General features: G+C 39.8%; 1 protein-coding gene across 1 annotated transcript in view; it reads right to left on the bottom strand.

Annotated features, from left to right (window-relative positions):
* Positions 1 to 21,911, bottom strand: part of NUFIP2 (nuclear fragile X mental retardation protein interacting protein 2) — a 26,205-nt gene extending 4,294 nt beyond the window's left edge. The window contains exons 1-3 of the mRNA XM_012648341.1: positions 21,534 to 21,911; positions 14,487 to 16,211; positions 1,309 to 1,341 (exon numbers count right to left, since the gene is read on the bottom strand). Of these exons, the coding sequence (XP_012503795.1) occupies positions 1,309 to 1,341; positions 14,487 to 16,211; positions 21,534 to 21,822 (2,047 nt within the window). The 5' untranslated portion in view covers positions 21,823 to 21,911. The remainder of the gene's footprint in view (positions 1 to 1,308; positions 1,342 to 14,486; positions 16,212 to 21,533) is intronic.
* Positions 21,912 to 23,410: the final 1,499 nt, after the last annotated feature.

Genomic DNA, 23,410 nt, shown 5'->3' with positions numbered 1-23,410 from the left:
AAAAAAAAAAAAAAAAGGAAAGAAAAGAAGGTAGACAGAAAAATCAACTCAAAATAATTTAAGAGCTTGCTAGTCATATCGTCAGGCCACAGCTATGTTAAACAAAACCTTGACCTAAGAACAAGGAGGAGGGGTCAAAGGAGCAATGTTGGGAAATCAGGGGAACTTACATTGCAGTCCTAGTCCTACCACTCTTCGGGCCTCAGTTTCATAATACGTAAAATAAGAAGAGAATTTCTAATGTATTTTGGGTCCTGAAATTCTAGGATTTTCACATTCATCTGAAATTCATTTATATTAACTAGCGTAATAGATGAGGAATGGGATACAATTCAGTTACATGGCTCTGAAAATCCAAATCTATTAGTTAGTGACTGGTTCTCCAACCAAAACTCTCACTTTATTTCGTGTATTCCACAATAAAAGCATTCTATTTGGTAAGAAGGCGCACGATAATTAGTATAACCAATTTTAATTTCTAACCATTTTTTCAGAGAACATACAGCCCAGATAAGGTTTCTACAACAGCTAATATTTTTCTGAACTGTGAATTTCAGTTCTTAGGCTATCCCTTGCCTACCACCAAACATAGCTAAAGACTGGCCAAAAGTGGAAACACTTAATCATGTTGGTTTCCTAGATTAAAAACACTTATGGTTTGTCTTACTTTCATAGTCAGGGAGGGAATAAACCATTCACATTCTTCAACCAGCAGGAAGAAGACTTTCACATATTCTTTTCACTTACACTGTTACCCCATCTTTAGCAGTCCTGGTATGGTAGCTAGTGATTTTTGACTGCAGTTATTAAATAATTCAAAATACAAAGTCTAGGCCGGGCACGGTGGCTCGCGCCTGTGGTCCTGGCACTCTGGGAGGCCAAGGCGGGTGAATTGCTCAAGGTCAGGAGTTCGAGACCAGCTTGAGCAAGAGCAAGATCCCGTCTCTACCCAAAAAAAAAAAAAAAATAGAAAGAAAGAAATGATCTGGACAACTAAATATATATATATATATATATATTTATATATATATATATATAGAAAAAATTAGCCGGGCATGGTGGCGCATGCCTGTAGTCCCAGCTACTCGGGAGGCTGAGGCAGGAGGATTGCTTGAGCCCAGGAGTTTGAGGTTGCTGTGAGCTAGACACCACGGCACTCACTCTAGCCAGGGCAACAAAGCGAGACTCTGTCTCAAAAAAAAAAAAAAAAAGAAAAACAAAGTCTACTCATCTGTTATTCCTGCCCCAAAATAATACACAGTAAATACTGACTGGTATTAACACTTCAAGTAATCTAACCATTCTTACCTTGCTTCTGCAAATTCCAAATAGATTCCATTTCTGCAAAGAAAAAAAAGGATCATTTTATACACTAAGTTTTGGTGAGCTTGAAGCTATGTTTTTCATTTTAAATCTTAAAAACCTAGACTGATTATTGCTGGGCTGGAGGTAGAGCTGAAAATAGCACAATTCTATGAACCTCAAAGCATTCATATTTTCCTATAATTCTGAAGCGTCACCTAGGTTGTCTTAAGTGTTGATTACAGAAAGTCAATTATCTGAAATCAAATTGCCAGAATAATTTTGTCTTCACAAGTAGCAAAGATATGCTATGCAAGCATGCTACACAGATAAAATGGTATCTCTCACAATAGCTCCTCATTATTTAAAAAAAAAAAAAAAAAAGCAACAAGTATTTCTTGGCAATCCATTACCCCTCAATGAGGTGCCCACCACATCTTCTGAATGAAGCATTTGTCAAATGTGGTTAAACTTGAAGCTTAATTAGTTTAACTATCCAGGGAAATGGTTCTGACCTCTAAACCACATCTACTCTTATTTTAACCTATAAGGTCAAAATGCCAATCCATATCCATTTATTTGCTCCAATTTCATGTTTATAACGTGCTTACTTCGGCATTTTACAATAGGGGAAATATGTGCATGACCAAACTATAGCAGCAGGAACTCTACATGCCATACAAGAAAGCTTCAAGAGGATATCTGAAGTCTTAACAAACAAGACAGCAGACTATTATACAAGAACCAAAGAAGTGGATCTTGAAAGGAAATATTTTACTGCAAGATTACTTAGTAATAGGAATGAACTGTAACAAATACTAAGGATAAGTATGCTTCTCATGGTCATACAACTATCATTTTGAAAGGATAAAAAGCTTATTTTATTCTGTATAACTAAATTCTGTTTATCAGCTATCAATTATAATTAAAGAAAACTAAAATTGGAGCCCATTAAGATGGGATATATTTGGACATGGGTTACAGTTAAGGTAGTCCCTCCCCAGGACTAAAATAAGTATACAGATCTAAAATTACGACTTTCTTGATTTATGTGTATGGACAGGGCAGGGATTGGTAGAATCACACTCCCACACCTATCACAAAAATCAAAACCATGTCTGAAAACTGAGAAGACTTTTCAAAAATTTGTCAGAATTTGATGTTTGGATCAATAGGTTTATTATTCAAAATGAACAAAGTTAATTATCCAGATAAAATCCCATTCTAGGTATCACAGCAATTCCCTGATCCCCAGATTAAACAAAATCTGGGAATAATGAGCTGAATAATTGCACTTGTCCAAGTTTAGTTGTATGGTATGGCCTTCAAATCTTTGGGCAGATGCCTATCCAAAGACAGGCAGGAAAATTCTCTTTCTCCTGGGAAGTTAAAGAAGGGAAGAGAACTATAATCAATCTAATCTGAAGAAAAAAAAATATGATATACCAGGAAAGAAAATTTAGGTATGGGGAGCATGCCTGTCACTCCAATACAATTTCTAATTCCATTAGCTTCAGACAACAAGGAATAGCTGGAAATAGTCTTTACTATTAGAGCTCTTACCCTACAAATTTCTGGATCTCAGAGTGGCCTATTTTAAGAAGTCCAAAGATAAAAGCCCTATCTTGGTTGATCTGACTGCAAAAAAAATTCCAAAAAAACCAATATTTTTTCTTTTAGTGAAAGCACAGAAATTCCACATTTTGCAGCAAATAAATTCCTAAAGAGTCTTATATACACCTATTACTTGATACTCATTATTTTTGGTTTGTTTACTGCAAAGATTTAGTTGTATGTTAAGAAAAGTTATTCAAACTTTTCACGTTAGCCTGCCTATGCTGTAACATTTCCTTCTCCCCACTGTAAGCCTTAACCTGTCCCTGGCACAACGTCCCCCTTTTTGGGGGGGGGGGCGGTGTGGAGAGATACATTCCAGAGTCGTAACAACCACACTACTTTAAAAACAAAGCAAACATATATTATTTTAGAATAAAGAAGACAAAAATAACTATTCGCAAACACCCAATTACTTTAATAGGTTGAAGACATTTCCTTATCACAGCTTAAGGTTTTATTCAAGTACTACAAATTTTTAAATGATTTCTGGTAAGCAAATTTTATCCTCCTCAAATGTGAGCTCTGGAATAGTGAATTTGACCAGGACTTCTGAGTGGGGAAAAGGAATGTATGATGTAGCTAAAAACTCAGACACAGACCAGCCTAGCATCTAGCCAAGAAATAAATGAGCAGTGCTAAAAAGAAGGGGAAACAAATCAAATGTCTGCATGATGATATGCCATGCTTAAACAACTCTATTAAGACTAAGGAGAAGTGACACCAATGATAGAACACATAGAAAAGGACTGACATTACATTTTGCTCTCTTCTGGGTTATAAGTCTCAACTCAGATTGTGAATATAAAATGTTACCTTGTACAAATTACTATTTTAACTATCCCAAGAGAAGCTAAACAAGTGAATAGTATAATGATGGCTAAGAAGGCACTTTCAACTATACAAAATCATAACATACAAGTTGAGTATTCTCTATATGAAATGCTTGGAACCAGAAGTGTTTCAGATTTCGGATGTTTCTGGATTTTGAAATATTTTGCATTATATACTTATTATTGGAAATGCTCCAATGATTTCTGGTAAGCAAGTTATCGAGAAATGCCCACATGGCCATATCTGATAACATAAATAAAGGTTTTTTTAAAGATATACCAAAGTAGACAATTTTGTTAAAACTCTAATTTAAACCACCACCATCCAATTTGAAATTTTACTCTTATCAAAGCTTGCAAGCCATGCATGGTGGCGCACACCTGTAATCCAACCACTTTGGGAGGCCAAGGCAGGAAGGCTGTTTGAGCCCACAAGTTTGAGACCAACCTGGACAGCAGAGTGAGACCCCATCTCTACAAAAAATTTAAAAATTAGCTGGATGTGGTAGCAGATGCCTATAGTCGTAGCTACCCCACCCATGACTTTGAGGCTGCAGTGAGCTATGATCATGCCACTACACTCCAACCTGGGGGACAGAGTGAGACCCTGTCTATAAATAAATATACATATATAAATCTTGCAAATATTTAGTTATGCCATTCATTGAATGAAAATTTAATGTTCAATTTTTTAGAGCAGACTACTTTCTAACGTAGCTCCCCATCACAGTGCTTCCTATAGTAAAATGTCCAGTTACCTGTGAGTTCTTAATTCCAAGTGGGTGAAAAAGTACTATTTAGTAGCTCAGGTTACAAATACAAAAAGATGCCCCCTGTGAGCTTAGTCTAGTAGGCAGCTTTGTTGGGACGGTGGGTTCTAGATAAAAGCATCAGCATGAACAAAGGCTGGTAGTATTAAAGAACAAAGTGGATCCTAGATCAAGGGTCAGCAAACTAGGTTTCTGTTTACCACCTGTTTATGCAAATAAAGTTTTATTGGAACACAGCTACATCCATTGTTTATGTACCATCTACGACTGCTTTTGAGCTACAATACAACTTTTGAGTAGTAGCAACAGAGACCCTATGGTTCACAAAACCTAAAATATTTACTATCTTGCTCCTTATACGATAAGTTCACTGACCCATGCTTTAGTGGCCACAAGTAATTTAGTAAAGCTGAAAGTAACTAAGAGTGAAAGATTTAGAGGAAGAACACTATTCAGGGGACAAAGTAAAAAAGTATATATGAAGGAAAGATGATTATTTAATCATATAGGTGAAGGGAAGCCACTGGAGAAATCCAAAATTATTGTACTAAATACTACTGATGATTCCTCAAGGCAACTGAAGAGAATAGATGGAGTGAAAACGGGCAAAGAGAACCCAAACAAATATTACTGAAAAAGAAATTAGGACAGTTGTATCAGAAATGCAAAAGAAAAAAATGAAGATCTTAGAGACAGAATCCATATAATCTAATGATAAGTTGGGTTACTGCTAATTCACTGAGAGGGAAGGCAGGAAAGAAAGGTTTTAGAAGAGAATGAAATTTGATTTTATATACATAGAATTGGAGTGATGATGTTGAATATATGTGTTCTGAAATCAGAAGCTGAAGAAGCCTAATACTCAGATGAAGAAGCCTAATACACAGAGAGAGAATTCCCAGGGATGTTCGTGTAGCATGAAAAAGGGGACTTAAAATATCATTTGAGAAACAGAATGATACCAGGAGAAATATACTGAAGAATATGGGATACAGGAGAGTGGGTAGAGTCAAGGAAATTCAAAGTAAAGAATTTAGGGAGTGTTTAACTACGGCAATTTTTAACCAAAGTTAAGACACTTGCAACTTTCTAGTTATATCCCTTTTTCTCTAGCCCAATGCCATTGCCCTAGCAGTGGTGTCTCATGCATATTTATGCAGTTATCTTTCTTTTTTTTTTTTTTGAGACCAAATCTTGCTCTGCCACCCCAGGTAGAGTGCAGTGGCATCATCGTAGCTCACTACAATCTCAAACTCCTGAGCTCAAGCAATCCTCCTGCCTCAGCCTCCCAAGTAGCTGGGACCACAGCCTCCCAAAAGTAGCTGGGAACACAAGCGTGTACCACCATGTCCCGATAATTTTTTTATTTTTAGTGGAGACAGGGTCTCACTCTTGCTCAGGCTGGTCTTGAGCTCCCATAGTGGGAGGCTGAGGTACAATGACCCCTTTAGCCCAGGAGTTCTAAGTTAAAGTCTATGATCGGGCCACTGCACCCCAGCCTGAGTGACAGAGCAAGATCCTGCCTCTAAAAAAAAAAAAAAATTTCAAATTGAATATTATTACTGTATCAGTTAATAGAACATTTAAAAAAATCAACATCTAAATTAAGACCTCAGTACATAATGGCTCCACCAAAAAGCTGACTCCTACAAGTGAGAACCCCCAAATCAATTTACCACTAATCATGCCTTCCAACCTCCTATTAAGTCATTTTATATCAAATTCTGTAAAACCTGGCAGGCCAGTGGTTCATGCCTGTAATCCTAGCACTCTGGGAGGCCAAGGCAGGAGATTTGCTTGAGGTCAGGAGTTTGAGACTAGCCTGAGCAAGAGCGAGACCCTGTCTCTACTAAACATAGAAAAATTAGCTGGGCATCTTGATGTGGGCCTGTAGTTCCAGCTACTTGGGAGGCTGAGGCAGGAGGATCGCTTGCACCCAGCAGTCTGAGGTTGCTGTCAGCTAGGCTGACACCATGGCATTCTACTCAGGGCAACACAATAAGACTGTCTCAAAAAAAAATAAAGTAAAATTCTGTAAAACTGCCAAGTGAGATGACATGGTGAACTTAAATGCTGCTTTCCCAATCCAGATTTATATGCCTTCTGATGATTACAGGTTATTCCAACACCATATTTTACTATTCTGATTTCCTCTCCCTCAACCGGTCTACTGTACCTGCCTATTCTTTCACAAAGAAGACTGTCAGAAATTTCTCCCACCCTTTACTTTTTCAGTTTGAGTATACCCAGAGAGAAATATACCACATTTTTCCAAATAATCTGGACTTAAGGTTTTTAGAAACCATCACCTTTTCAGCAGACGCTTAATGAACTCTTCTTTTCTTCCATGAAGCTACAACAAACTAGGATAACCATAATATGTCTGGAACACCTCTAAATACACACAACAGAAACTTGGAACTCAAGTTCTTTTTGTTATTTTTCTCTTTTCTACTGCTACAATTATTCTAATCCAATTTACTTCATAAAGGTAAAATATCAATGAGTTCAAGTTGCTTGGAATGAAACTGCTACTCCGATAGTAATAGTGTCTGCTTTTATAGCATGGGTGGTTCATTTCCCTCACTCTTAGGACTTAAGTTAGTGAAATCTGTGTTTTAGCTTCTATAAATTCCTTACAAGTAACTTTTCAAACTAACACCAAAGTGAATTCATTATCATTGTATTCATAAAGCAGATGTAATGAAAAATCAGGCAGCCAGTATAGATGCTAAACTGGCAAGTCGCTACAGGAAAAAGGGCCTTAGGCCACATTAGGAATTATGTGTTACATCCATTCCTAAATGTCCCATGTTATACAGAAAAACAGGGACCCTTTCCAAACCTAGGAAATCCTACCAGGGGTAAAACCAAAGAGCTTTTTCTTAATTAAAACTGTCAAATCTGCAGGAACATGTTAATAAGATTATTAGAAAGACAGCTGTGATGCCACAGGCATTCATGGAGCAACTGCAATAAAATGCAGTAAAAGTAAATTATGTTAAAAGGAGAAAAATTTCACATTCAGATCTTTCTGTGAACAAATATCCAAGCTGTGCAGATAGTGCCTGTCAGTTTTATGGATCAATTAACCATAACCTGTCTCCTTATCTCCTATCTTCCAAATCCTGTAGAGGTAGAAATACATCAAGTTCCTTTGTGCCTTTTCCCAATCTAAAAAGTTTTTAAAAAAATATTTACTTTTGAATATTTCAAACACTCACATGGTTGCAAATACAAAGGGGAAGACCTTTGTTATTTTTCTGCCTGTACTATTCCAATATAACTGATATATAACTTCTTTTTTAATCAGCAGAAAAATGGTTTCCAATTTATCCTACAAACTGGTGCCACATTAATCTACCTGAACAAAGATCTGCAAGTCAATTGCTTAACACCAGCTCAGTTTCTAAAGCATCTGGGTATAACCTGGTAATACAAAACAAAAGCATTCTTATCTTTATTTTATAAAATTCAGAAACTCAGGCTTAAAAATGACAAATGATTTCCCCAAGTACAAAATAACTGGGAATGGAAGCATTACATACTCTGTACTCTTTTCCTACCCTTACCCCGTTAGAAATTGCCTCCCTCCACTGAAACTTCCTAGTATTTGTATCCTTTTTATGACATCTAAAATCTTGCCTTATAAACTTTTATATTGTTTTCTCCTCTACTTAAGTTCTTTAAAGACTCACCCTGTCAAAGTAGATTTCCCTAAGTTACTCTGCCTATTGTAGGTATTTCATAAGGGAAAGGAAAAAAATACACATCAATCACTGCACAACTCCTCCACAGTACAGAAAATAGTGGCAGAAAGTAGAAGTACAGAAGAGGCAAAGAAAACAAAAAAAAGGATTAAGCTGAGGAAAGCTCTCTAGACCTATGGTTCCCAATTCTAGCTAGCAATTAGAACCAGTGAGTTAACTAGAGAGTTAAAGAAGATTTTTCCTATTCCAAGGCCCAGGTGAAATCTAGTGGATCAAATAATCTATACCAATAACCTAATATCTGTGAAAGTAGTAGAGAAGCAAATTTTTTTAAATTACATGCAAGCCGGGCACAGTGACTCACGCCTGTAATCCCAGCACTTTGGGAGGCTGATGGGAGGATCATTTGAGACCAGGAGTTGGAGACCAGCCTGGGGAACACTGACCCTGTCTCTACAAGAAAATTTAAAAATTAGCCTGGTATGGTGATATGTGCCTGTAGTCCCAGCTACTCGGGAGACTAAGGCAGGAGGACTCCTTGAGCCCAGGGGTTTGAGGTTGCAGTGAGCTATGATCAAGCCACTGTACTCCAGCCTGGGCAACAGAGCAAAAAAACCCTGTCTCTTAAAAAAACAAATAATTTAAAAAATGATAAATAAGCTGGGCACAGTGGTTCACATTTGTAATCCTAGCACTCTGGGAGGCCGAGGTGGGAGGATTTTTTGAGGCCAGGAGTTCAAGACCAGTCTGAAAAAGAGCAAGACCCTGTCTCTACCAAAAACAGAAAAAAAATTAGCGAGGTGTGGTGTCGAGTGCCAGGTGGCTCCCTAGCTACTCGGGAGGCTCAGCCAAGAGGATCACTTGAGCCCAGGAGTGTGAGCTATGATCACACCATTGCACTCCAACTGGAACAACAGAGCGAGACTCTTGTCTCAAAAAAAAAAAAAAAAAAGAAGATAAGTAAATAAATAAACCTTCATACAATAGCCTGGAGCTGCCTATGGGGTATTTTATACTAGTAGCTTCTCCATCCACAGAAAAGGCACCCCAATGATTAAAGAAAAAGGACATCAGAACTTAAAGGATTTATCATTCCTCCAAAATACTCGACTTAGGGCTCTTACACTCTATTTGTAGCACTGTCACCTTACATTTGTACTGTATTTTAAAACCTATGAAAATTTTTACATTTGATCCTCAACTCATTCTATAGACCCAAGAATAGCTTTCAGGTTGACTCACTTACCTCAAACCAAAGATAAATTTCATTCATCTCCCCTGCCTCTCTATGTGCTAGGTCAAATTTACCATATCTATTTGTTAATGAATATTCCAAAAATGTTTGCATTTTGAATGCCTGGTATCCTTCACTACATTATTAGCCAGGCAAGATAAATGAACCGAGTTTAAATTAGCATTTTGACCAAACATACAACTCACATCCATCTATCTTATATCAACAGACTCGGCTTCAAATGACATTAGACCATTAAATTCATCTCGAATAGTTAGGACCTAGTGCTAGCTTTTGAAAACAAATCACAGTTACACTAAACTAAGCATTCTGGCTGGGCTCGGTGGCTCATGCCTGTAATCCTAGCACTCTGGGAAGCCGAAGTGGGAGGATCGCCTGAGCTCAGGAGTTCGAGACCAGCCTGAGCCAAGAGTGAGACCCCTGTCTCTACTAAAAATAGTAAAAATTAGCTGGGTGTGGTGGGGCATGCCTGTAGTCCCAGCGATTTGGGAGGCTGAGGCAAGAGGATCGCCTGAGCCCAAGAGTTTGAGATTGCTGTGAGCCAGGCTGTCACCATGGCACTCTAACCCAGGCAACAGAGCAAGAGTCTGTCTCAAAAAAATAAAATAAGCATTCTGAATAACTACTGTGAAGGAGGCAGAGTTATATCACTCTAACATACTCAAAAGTATTAACTGGTAAAATGGTGCGATATCTGGAATTTGGATATGACACCAAGGCATGGGCAACGAAAGAAAAAATAGACAAACTGGACTTCATGAAAATTTTAAAATGTGTATTATCAACAGCCCACATACTGGGAGAAAGTACTTGCAAATCATAGAGCTGATAACAGATTAACATCCAGAATGTATGGAGAACTCCTAACACTCAACAAAAACTGGGTTCAAAATTTGGCAAAGGACTTAGACATACACTTCTTCAAAGATGATACACAAATGGCTAATAAGCACATGAAAAGGTGTTCAACATCACTCGTCATTGGGGAAATGCAAATCAAAACTTCAATTAGATACCACCTCTCACACTCTTTTGGATGGCTACTATCAAAAAACCGGAAAACGCATGTTGGCAAGGATGTGGAGTAATTGGAATCCTTGTACACTGTTGGTGGCAATGTAAAATTGCACAATCTTTGTGGAAAACAGTATGGCAGTTCCTCAAAAACGTAAACAGGATTATCACATGATCTAGCAATTCCACTTCAGGATATATACCCAAAAGAATTAAAAGCAGGGTCTTGAAGAGCTATTTCTATACCCATGTTCATGCTGCCATGATTCACAATAGCTAAAATGTGGCAGCAACCCCCAGCGTCCATCGCAGAAGAATCGATAAAGAAAATGTTTTATATACATACAACAAAATATTATTCAGCCTTTAAAAGGAATGAACCTTGAGAACATTATGCTTAAATGAAAATAAGCCAGTCACAAAAAAGCAAATACTGTATTAATTCCACTTACATGAACTACTTCTAGTCAAAATCATTGAGACAAAGTAAAATGGTGGTTGCCAGGGGTGGAGGGGAAGGGTGAAATGGAGAGTTATTATTTAATGAGTATAGAGTTTGTTTTACAAGATGAAGAGTTCTGGAGATAGTTACACACCACTATTTAAGACCACTGAACTATGCACTCAAAAATGGTTAAGATAATAAACTTTATGCTTTCTACATTTTACCAAAATAAAAAAAATTAGGGGTGTAAGAATGTAGAGATGGATAGGTGAAACAAGAATAAGAATGCTTTTGAAATGCTCAAGCTGGATGATGCGTACATTGGGGTTCACTATATTACTGGCTCCACACTTAAATAGAAAAAAAAAAAAATTAGCTGGGCATAGTGGCACATGCCTGTAATCTCAGCTACTCAAGGAGGCTGAGGAGGGAGGATTGCTCTAGCCCAGGAGTTTGAGGTTGCAGCGAGCTATGATGATGCCACTGCATTCTAGGCCAGACAACAGAGTGAGATCTTGTTTAAAAAAAAAAAACAAACATGTTTTTTATAATCAAGTTTAAAAGACATCACTTTAAAGCTTTGCTTCGTAACTATGACTTGAGATGAATGGGGAAAGAGAATACTCACACTGCTGTGTAATGGTACAATATTCCTCTAGATAACACAAAGATCAGGTCTTATTTATTAAGAAAAGTTAGCAGCATAATATACATCAAAAGCTAGAAAAAAAATCCCAAGAACTAGAATTCCCACAAATCCCTTTTTTACACTTTATCTTCATTTCATACACTCAATTGTCCTGAACATTCAGATTAATTTTTGGAGGGAGACAGGGTCTTGCTTTGTTCCCAGGGCATGAGGGAAGTGGCATGATCATAGGTCATTGCAACCTCAAAATCCTAGGCTCAAGTGATCCTCTGTCTCCTGAATAGCTAGGACTACAGGTACACACCACCACTCCCAGGTAATTTTTCTATTTTTTGTAGAGACAGAGTCTCACTATGTTGCTCAGGTTGGTCTTGAACTCCTGGCCTCAAGCGATCCTCCTGTCTCAGCTCACCAAAGTGCTAGGATTACAGGCAAGAGCCATTGTGCCCTAAAAAATCCATAGTACTTCTAAACCTGCAAGTAATTGTTTATGTTTAATCTAAAAACTTTTTAGTACGAAAGCTTTTGCCATAAGTTACCAGCAGGACCTTCAAAACCATGAGTCTTTGACACCAGCCTTTAAAACCATGAGCCAAATAAGCATCTTTTCTTTATATGGATTTATAATCAAGAAAGTAAATAAATAATGTGCCACTCCTACTTAAGTGACATAGTGTACCCTCTTACCTACTATCTCCAAATTAAGCTGTTGAAGGGCTTATTTTTGAAGTTAGGAGAAATGCACAAAAGTTCCAATTCTAAGCCTAATTTCAACTCACTTAAAGACAAGACTACACTAATAGACTAAGGAAATAATACAGGTGCTCTTAAAGGATATTCCAGGAAGTCCAACTGATTATTACCTTTTGTAGTGTTTAAGAAAACTTGGGGATGGGAGCCTTCACTTATAAAAAAAAGATCTTCAGGTCTTCAAAAGGTTGTGATTCAAAACAAATCCAAGCAAAGAGAAAATGAGTGGGCTAATGGACCCATCAACATTTGGAAAGAATTCAAAGAACTTGCCACTCTGGGTCCTAATCGAACTGAATATTATCTATTGTTTTTTGGAGAGGAACCAATCACAATACCAATCTGATTAATTTCAGTAATATCCAACTATAAAAACTCAAGCTGATGCACTTTACTACAGCAAATCTTTTCAGTAACACCAACTAAACATAACTGCATCCATGTAGGGGCATTTAATTTATCTAAATAACGTTGATTTCATTTTTAGTTAGCCTATCTATAGGGTATATGCATAAGCACTAGGAAAAAAACTCAAGTGACTATCCCCATTTTAAAAGGCCTGCAATTCTACATAATAGAAATCATACACGAAAACATCCACCAACCACCTAATGAAACAATATATCTGGCAATTTTTTGGAGGTGGTGAGAAAACATTACACAAGATATCCTCTCAGGCTCACAGAATGACAAGATACTTTGGTAAACATTTCCAGTAATAGTCTCTGGAGGGCAGATGGAACAGAAAATGACACAAAATCTTGGTCTGTTTGGCTAAATGTAAAAAAAAAACAAAGAAAAAAGAAAGTAACACCCAAAACACCCAACTCTCCTGGCATAAACTTTTATATAATTAACCATGTCTTAAGAAACTGAGCATTTCTTTTTTGCCTTAATTTTGCTAAAAATTCTAGTTTCTGTATTTACTTCCAAAGAGCAGAGCTGGAGAACAAGTGAAAATAGGTAAATTGTATCTGCAGGATTCCTATTCTTAAACTTCTGTAAGGCAATTCTATTTACTCCTATTTTTAAAGGAAGGAAAATCATATGAAAATGACATCTGTTTATCGTACTAAATGTCTTTTAGTTTGCAGATAAGGAAAGGTATGTAGACTAGGAAACTTGCTTCAAAGCCCCAAGCTTTGTTATTTATCTCTAAGGCTATGATTTCTTCCAGGGAGAATATGATAATTACTTCATTCCCACAATCTGATATGCTCCCCCTTCCCTGCAGTTCCAAGTCACTGCCTAAGCCACTTTTAAACATGGGAATGTGCAGTATATATTAGGTGTGTTTATGCATGAATGGAGTATGGATCTGTTAGGGAAGGAGGGGAAAGGGAGGTGGATAGGGTGGGAAAACTGAAAACCACTGTTCTAAAAAGCAAAAAGTTATAAACATCATTCATTAAACCTCATTGTTTGCGCTAATGATTTAAATTACAATTATGCCATACAGCGAATTTTTCTTTCAGATACAAATAAACCATATTCTAAGAAAGTTACTAGCATGGAAGTTATCATGGAAGATAGCTGGTTTTCTTTAAACATGGATTTTGGGGCTATGAGAAGTACAAACCCCTAAGAGCCTGGCCTCTAGTATGCTAATCATGCTTGACATTGTAATTTGTCTAAATTATTTTCTAGTTACCACTCAGCACCGATTATTTCTTCTTTTAAGAGAAAAAAGTTTGACACTCCATCTTTTTTAGACTCCTCCTCAGATACATCGCTCCTACTCATTTTAAGCAAATTAGAACTATTAAATGAGCTCACTAATAAGGTATATGACATAAAAAGCAAAGGAGAAGAAACATCTGTTCTAAGAAAAAAATTCTTAAGTGTGCCCAAGATAAACTAACATCACACCTTTAGCCAAGTCCCCCCGCAACCTGTCTTTATTCTCTGAACCAGGCAGGTCAATTTTATTTGTCTATATATTTTTTAAAAATGCTTTTAAGCTGGAAAGATGAACATTCCTTTTAAACTTTACTCAAACTATTTCCAAAGACCCTGAATTAGAGTTTGATGGTAACTGCTTACCCACATTGTCACTCTCAAGTAAGCTCTGAACTATTAACTCTTAATACAAACTACTAATAAATACATATTAATTTGGCTAATAAAAATCTTTGTATAGTTACCTTTAGTGTGATATACAATAGCAGCCCTCAGGTCAAAAGAACCCCAGCTATCATTTCTTTCTAGGCCTCTCTGGTATCTCTGTTCTTTGGCGGAGCCTAACAAAGTGTTCGTAGGAGAGGCCAGAGGATTTTGATTTTCTATCTCGTAGTCCTTTGAGAGAAACACTAAAGCACCTTGACTACTGGTGTCTGCTTTTTGCAGGTCACCTATATGACTGGGTTCCAAAGATAAGGCTCCACTCTCATTAGTAGTCCCAGATTTTAGAATGCTACCCAGAACTTGAGGACTAGTCCGTTTCTCCAGCTCATAAGCCTTGGGAAACACAGGATGCTCAGTTCCTGAGGGGATTATTTCAGCACCCTGTGAAACCAAAGCGGCAGGATATTCTCCTTGAAATGTCACCTCCATCACTTTATGATCTGATGACTTCCCAATAACAGTCTCAGGGCCAGCACTGGGCTCATTTATAAATGATAAACCCCACTGATTCTGGAAGATATCCCCCAGGTTTTGCTGATCTGTCTGAGAGGGCAGATCCACTTGTGCTGTGCTTAACAGCACAGTTTGCATATTTGAAGGGTAGATAAAAAGGCTAGACTTAATCTGTTCAACAGCTGCTGAAGTTAGACTCATGTCCTGGAGAACTGAATCAGTCCCAGAAGAGATGGGTGTTAGAGTATTAGCAGCAGTAGTTAGCAGTGGCTGACCCCCTGGAGGATACACACTTGCATCAGTCCCTGCTAAAACAGGCCCATTAGAAAAGCTGGCAGAAGTAACAGATTTCAGCGCTGACATAGGAACCTGGGATAACCGACTTGAAGATTGGGTCTGAGTTTCCCCAGTAGATGATGAAGAGGATGAAGACGAAGATGGTGACACAGAAGAGTTCTGGATGGTTTTATTGAGGTTTTCCTTAACTTTGCTTGCATAACTTATTTTAGGAACTATTTTAGCACTGCTGTTGTCCACTGGAAAAACTGGAGGTGGTTTAAATAGTGTCCACGAGTCCTCTTTGGAGGCAACAGCTGAAGCATGCTTTCCTTTGGGTCGATCATCAAACTTTTTGCTGCTTATACCAGGTTTAATATCTGAGCTTTTTCGAAGCATATCACCCACAGCAGGTTTTCCTCGACTTGTTCCTCCAGGCCCCGTTTCATACTTCCAAATGGGCTTTGAACCATCTACTCGATTTCCCTTTTGTTCACTATAGTCAGGCTTGAAAGTTTCAAGTCCTTGTTTTAAGGTTGGGACACTGGTCTCTTGTTGCATTATTTTGTCCTGCACTAAATTAAGGTTTTCACAACCCTTGGCACTATTGCGCCTAGCTTTCCTTTTTTTAGGAGTGGTATATCCGCTCTCAGATCCACTACCATCATTATCTACTCCTTTACCCATATAACCATTGGTAATATAGCCAGAATTATTTGTTACAACACCATTTGGAATTGCTACAGTATCAGTCTTATCTACAGACTGATTCTCTCCAGATTTATTTTCATAAGACTTCCCATTCTTTTTGTCCATACTGTTTTTCTGAATGAAATTCTTGGTTTTAATTCCTGCTTTCCCAAAGGTGCTGGCCTTTACAGTCTGTTTTAGGCTAGTGTCTACAACTTGCTGGTTGCCATTGAGGACCCTGGAAATAGGGCTGGTAGCTTCATCAGAACCCAGACTCTTTAAAGATATTTCTCTTTCTCCAGCATTACCGTTTAGTTCACCATAGCCTGGGGAGAAAGAAAAAAAAAAAAAAAGTTTTTTTAAAAATCACAATATGTAAATTACAGTAGTGCCTAATATTTAAGGACTGTTTCTTTCATGTATGCTAAACACTATGTTATGAGCTATAGTTTTATACATTATTATTTCACATCTCTGTGGGAAGACACTTGTCAGCTCCATTTTACAGATTAGGAAATGGAATCCACTCCTAAACAAATCTGAGCCATGATTCAAACCAAAGTCTGAGGTCAGCGAGAACATGATCTTTTAAGCAGTGTGTCATAATACCTCTCACCTCTCATCTAACAGATTCAACCTACCCATCAGTCTCACAAAACTGTTATAAAATTTTCTTTACAATTCAAAGCAGAGCAAAAATCAAGTTTTACTGAGATAGTAATTATTAGAAGGAAATTAAAGATTTCATTTCTATGAAACCATAAATGGCTGGTGGTAGGTAACCCTAAGCAGTTTCCAGTGCATCTATCAGATAAAAAATAAAATTAAAAAAAATCAATCAAACCAGGTGTAAAGTCCCAGCTACTCAGGAGGCTGAGGCAGGAGTCACTTGAGCCCAGGAGTTTGAGGCTGTAAGTGTGCTATGATCATGCCTATGAACAGTCAATGCACTCTAGCCTGGGAAACATAGTGAGACCCTCCTCTTAAAAAAAACAAAAACAAAAACAAAACCACTAACACTGTGAATTTTTTCACTTTGACCACTGCCCAGACATTAGATCATACTATTAACACATGAAACCAAAATACCTATGTATCAGTGTTTCTATCCCTTATAAAAAATATTTTCCTCATTTGTCTTTTGGGTAAACAGATTTGCAGAGAGATGAAGTAACTTGCCCAAATCACAAAGTAGTAAAATTGGAAATCAAACTCCAGTCTCTCTGGAATCCATGGTTTCCTACCACTATGCAACAGTGCCTACTCAAAAGATGCAGCAAGAAAATATTTACTAACAAAGCTACAATGAAAAGAACCTAATTTAAAAAACATTATGGGCCAGGCGCGGTGGCTCACGCCTGTAATCCTAGCTCTCTGGGAGGCCGAGGCGGGCGGATTGTTTGAGCTCAGGAGTTCGAAACCAGCCTGAGCAAGAGCGAGATCCCGTCTCTACTAAAAATACAAAGAAATTAACTGGACAACTAAAAATACACAGAAAAAATTAGCCGGGCATGGTGGCACATGCCTGTAGTCCCAGCTACTCGGGAGGCTGAGGCAGAAGGATCGCTTGAGCCCAGGAGTTTGAGGTTGCTGTGAGCTAGGATGACGCCACGGCACTCTAGCCCGGGCAACACAGTGAGACTCTGTCTCAAAAAAAAAAAAAACAAAACAAAACATTATGGTACTCGAGTTTAATTAAAGACCTTCAACCACCATAAAGTTAACTCTAATACTATAGGTGATTCAATTGCATCATCAACTTTTCCCATTGCCTTACTAGTAAAAGTGGTTATTAGTTATCTACTAATATTTCATGAAATGTTCACAAAAGCATACTGAAATCAAGTCATTAGAAATACACAACAGAAGGATATACACATACACATTCATTTAAGGCAGCTTTTTGGGGGAGTAGAGGTGGAGGCCCAATAGGTATACTAAGTTATTTGCCTTTATTACTTTCATTTACTCTTTTAGGTCTTCGGCCTGTGAAGGTTAAGTCACAAGAGTTTGTATACTATTTTTTGGAAATTTTCTCTGTTTTAATGTCCTATATGGTAAATATCAATAGATACAACCTACATCGAAAGCTCTTTGGAGGTCCTCAATTTTAAGAATATACAAGATACTACTTTTTTTAAGTTTGAAAACCATTGCTCCAAAATAACTCGATGTGTAATAAAACAGTCTAGAAGATTTACAATAGGGATTACTATAATTTTAAGTCTCTCTACATCAGAGAAATAGGTAGAAACACTAAAAGTTATATTTCCATTTTTTGGCTGCTGGAAAAGCTATGATAGCCAATCAAATCAAAATTTTGATAGAAAAATTCTAACTATTAAACAGGAAGAAAGAGATCATTGCTTAGAATGTTTCTAAAACGTTCTTTTTTCTTTAGATAAGCAGAAAGCTCCTAAATAGAGACTCTCAACTTTTTTTGTGTGGTTTTTTTTTTTTTTTCTGAGACAAAGTCTATGTTGCTCAGGCTGGTCTTGAACTCCTGGACTCAAATGATCCTCCTGCCTCAGCCTCCAGAGTAGCTGGGACTACAGGTGCACCCAGCTAACATTTATAACAGATGTAACTTTACCCTTTTGTAACTCTGGACCAAAGACAAGAACTACTCATATCATTTAACGTGCTAACAGGTTAAACAAAGATCTGTACCCTCGGGCCCATTAGTCATAACTTTTCAGATCTCAATTAAAGGTAAGCAATCTCAAACAGCAAAAAAATAAAAAATAAATTTAAAAAAATCCAACGTCCAAACTAAGCTAAACCAAAGCAAAGTCTTTTAAGTGGACTACAATTTTTCCCAAGACTACTAATATTAAATGGCTCAGATATCAGAAATCACCAAACAATGAAAAACAGCTCAGAAGCCACTATACTCCCACCTCCAATTTTTAATAACAAAAAGCCTTTCTCATTTAACTACATAAAACTTCTCCATGACAACCTTGTTGGTATATAAAAAGTATGCCAGAGACGTTTTCTTTTTAAAGCTTAGTATTTAAGACTGTCAACATTATAGAATTAATGAAAGAAATTAAAGAACGCCTAGTGTTTTTATTATTTAGGGCTGCCAGGCTAGCCCTACTTCAAATAGACTCAGCAAAACTTGAGTCCTGATAAATCTAGCTTTTGAATTAGAAATTGAAATTACTCAACACATTTGGCCTTCTCTTGCGCCCTCTTCTGGTTAAAGAAAAATCGTTCCTCCTTATAGGTTTGTGGGCAATGGGCCATAAATACAGACCACCTCAACATACTACAAATACATTTCAAAATATTAAGTTATTCCTGTTTATTAGCATTTCCTATGTGGAAGCAACAGCACTGTGGCCAGGCCGCATATGAAAAATTGTTCACCCCAAATTGTTTACATTCTGTCAAAATTGCTAAGCCCAGTTTCCCCTCTGAATCCCTTTCCAGGATGGGACATACTTTGAGGAATGCCACCTTGAAGGGTTCAGGGGCTGCTTCTATATGCAGAGGAGTCCTGCAGGAGTATATTAACCTTACCAATAAAATACAATTTTTCAATCTGAACAGTAATATTGCCTTATATTCCAAGCAATCATAAGTAATCTTCCTCATCTTTTGAAAATGATCTCACGGCAAAAGATTTAGTTGTTGTATAGTTCCTAACAGTTTTTAAACTGCTCCAAATCCTTAGGATTAAACACTTAAAATGCACATTATATGTTCCCTTCCATTGCATACCATAGGTCCCCACTAACCCCCAAAATGGAAAATCTGACACTCCAATTTCAGTCTTCAAGTTACATTAAGTCTGCAATAGAAAAGCTGTTAGTTTCTCTCCAAGTCCCAATAACTGCTCGTATCAAATTTGATATGCTCGGTTTAGCATTCACTTTCTTACCATACTCTTCATATCTCTTCAATTTATAAAGAATCCTTATTTTTTGAAATCTGCTTGGTTATAAACTTTTCAGCTCATTTCTTCTCACATATTTTCTAATATGACTTTCACCCTCAATTTCACGTTTGTTAAAATTAGTCTTGGGATCGATAGGTTTCAAAATGTGAAAAACACCTTTCCCTTTAACACGGAAAACAGCCTCATTCGAAGCAAGATGGTAGTGATCTGACCTCATGGATAAGCCACTTCGGTTCACCCTTAAGGACAAGAAAGAGGGGTCAAAAAAACTCGCCCTTTTCCCATCCAAACATTTTTTTTAATCCCCCCACTCAAAGACATTACCCAAGCTCAGGAGGTAAGTGTCGGGGGGGCAGGAGGATAGAATAAGTTTTTTTTTTTTTTTGATAGAAAATGAGCCGCTAGAAGGAAAGGGCCCAGGCGAAAGGCTCAGAGGCGGAGTCGTGAGCGAACCTGGCAGGAGACGAGGTTCCTGTGGCAAAGAAACTCGTGACCGGGGAGCTTGGTTCCCGCTGGGTACCCCACCCGGCCTCAGGCACCGCCTCTACCCAAAATGAATCCCCCCGCCGCCCCCCCAGCCCTCCTGCCCGGAGGAGCGCCGCGGCCGCCGCCCGCGGCCTCCTTCCCCCTCAGCTCGGCTTCGAGGCCGGCCGCCCGCCCCGACCGCCCGCGCCTCCCGCCGCAGCCGGGAGCGGGAAACGCGGCCGCCGGCGCGCGAGGCCCGGCGCAGGCCGCTCCCCTCGTGGCCGCTTCCCTCCCCCACCCCAACCGCCCCCGCCCCTCACCCCAGGGACCCGCCCGGGGCCGCGCGGCCGCCACCGGGTTACACAACCCAGGCCGGCGACGGGGGGAGGGGCGGCAGCGGGGCGGGGGGCGGCGGCGCCCCCGCAGTGCAGGGGGCGAGGCGACGGCCGGTGGGGATCCCGGGTAACCCGGCTCGGTTGCGCCTTGTGCCCCTCGACACCCTTCCCCCTCCGCTCCTCAGTGGGCCGGAGTCGGTGACAGGAATCGGCTTCCAACATGGCGGACAGGAAGCGGCCCCGCGAGGAGGAGAGAACATTCCAGCCGCGCCGGCTCTGGGGGGAGCGGGCCCGGGGCGCCGGCCTCGGGAGGAGCCACGGGGAGAGACTGCGGGGTCCGGAGTCCAAAAAAGGCGTTTAGGGGTGGGAATGACCCGTGAGGCGAGGGGTTTCAAGAGCACCCCCAAAACGGGGAACCCCAAGGCCACAGGTGGGCTTGGGGTGGCGGGTGAGGGACACTTCCTCAACTCAGCCCACCTACCCACTCCTCGCCGCCTGCAAAAGGGTCTCGCGACACCACCCCAGTCAGGATTCGCTAGGCCTTCCTGAGTTACACCTCGAGGGATCTTTTTTGGGGGGGTAGGTTCACCCCATCTCAGGGCCCCCAAATTAAGGTAACTCCAGGGCTGCAGTTAGGTGACCAAGAAAAGAATAATAAGGTTGGATTTCGAAGGCCGACCCTGCGGGTCTCCCTCAGCCGGGGCGGGGGCCGGGAAGATCACGCTGGCCTGGTTGGGCCTCTCCCATGCTGAAAGGAAGGAGAGCGCTGCAAACCCCACTGATCAGCCCGAGCTTTGAGAAGACGAAAGGGGACACCCCCAGATCCAGAGGACACATAAATGCACCCCGACCCCGTCCGCGCTTCTCTGATCCAGCCCCACCCCCACCTCCCCTGTCCCCCACCTCCAATCCCCTTCCCCCACCCGTCCTCCCTCCCAGACCTGTTTTCTTCTTCGGCGTTTCCTGGTGCTGCTGGAGGGTGTGTTTCTGCTCATGTTTCAGCGGCTTTGGCTGGGCCTTGGGGCTGCCCTCGGCTCCATGCTGCAGGTATTGGTGAGGCTGCTGGTGATGGTGGTGGTGGTGATGGTTGTGGTTGTGGTTGTAGAAATAATAATGGTGGTGGTGGTGCGGCTGCGGCTGCTGCTGCTGCTGCTGCTGCTGGGGGTGATGGTGCGGATGGTGATGGCTGTGATGGTGCTGAGGCTGTGGCTGGCCGGGCTTCTCCTCCATTGAAAGCGGCTGGGACTCCCTGGCTGAGGCTGCGAGTTGCTGCACCGTCAGGATCTGAGGCTGCTTCTCAGGGCTCACTCAGTATATCTGAACGCGTCTCGCCAGCGCACTGGTTAACCGAGCGATTCTGCGAGATTGGCAGCCGCAATCCAGCAATCAGGAGCCACGCTGTGCCGCAAGCCCCGCCCCTAGCCCAAATCCTCTTTCCTTCCCCTTCGCCACTGCCTCCTGGCCAACGCCACTTACCCTATGCAACCTCACAGGGCCGGGCCTTCAACGTCAGCACTATGGCTCTCTCTTCTGTCGCTTTCTCTCCCTTACCACGCAGTCTGCGAACAGCACTTTCTACACTCCTCGCCGGCAAGCAAGCTCATGTCGAGTGTAGCAGATTCCACTGGCGCTTCCACTGGCGCTGGGAGCCATCTGTTGGTTTTGCACCTCCTAGAATCTGGTGGCTTTTTTTTTTTTAATCCTTTTCCGGGTAACCAGAGGGGAAGCTCAATTCCCTTAACCCTGACCACTAAAGGGGCAATACAAAAAGAGGAAATAAATACATTTTTAAGACTACAAGAGCTTCACAATCCAGTAGATCATTTTGTATTCTGGATTCATTTTGCTTTGTATTCATATGCTAATCTCTTCCTTTCCACGAAGGGATTATAGGGTTCCACAATGGGGTATCTGTGTAATTTTCTAAAAGGGCACAAAGGGTTTAAATCATTGTTTCTTTGTAGTTGGAAGCGAGAGAGAGCGGGAGGAATGAAAATCTACACTGAAGATTTTTTTTTTAAATTAAACTCTGCAGGTGAGGTCAACTGTGGAACCAAAATAGGTTTTAGAATGTGAAGAGTTTCAAGAGCAAAGGAAAAGAGGAAAGAGCACTTTAAAAGTTACTAAAGTTGTTTTTTTTTTTTTTTTGCATCTATGGAAAATACTGGAATTTAAAGAAATAATTTGTTGCATTTTGTAGTGTTGATTTAACTTATCCTGCATTATCACATCACAGTCTTGATTTTTTAAAACCAAATGTTACAGCCACGATAGTGGTTAACCAGGAAGGAAGAAGAGGGTTGTAATGGGGAGGGAAACAGGGGTACCCTATGATAATATTTTATTTCTTGGGCCAGGTGGCGATTACACATATATTTGCTTAATAATTATTTGTTAAACTGGATATGCTGGTATAATGCACTTTTCTCAATGTATGTTATATTGGGGGGATTTTTTAAAATTTGACAAAATATTTATAATGTAAAATTTACCATCTTAACCACTTTTAAATGTACAGTTCAGGGGCATTAAGTATATTCACATCGTTGTGTGAACATCACCATCGTCCATCTCCAAAACTTTTTCATCTTCCCAAACTGAAACTTCATACCTAATGAACAATAACTCCCTTTCCTTTCTCCTCCCATCTCCTGATAACCACTATTCTATTTTCTGTCTCTATGAATTTGACTATTCCAGGTACCTCATATAAGTGGAATCGTATAGCATTTGTCTTTTCGTGACTGGCTTATGTCACTTAAGTCTTGAAGGTAGTGTTACCAGAATTTCCTTCTTTTTTTTTTTTTTTTGAGACAGA

The sequence above is a fragment of the Propithecus coquereli genome, unplaced genomic scaffold (genome assembly GCF_000956105.1).
Source record: "Propithecus coquereli isolate 6110/MARCELLA unplaced genomic scaffold, Pcoq_1.0 Scaffold281, whole genome shotgun sequence".
In the NCBI taxonomy this organism is placed as follows: domain Eukaryota; kingdom Metazoa; phylum Chordata; class Mammalia; order Primates; family Indriidae; genus Propithecus; species Propithecus coquereli.
This window is presented reverse-complemented; position numbering and strand designations above follow the sequence as displayed.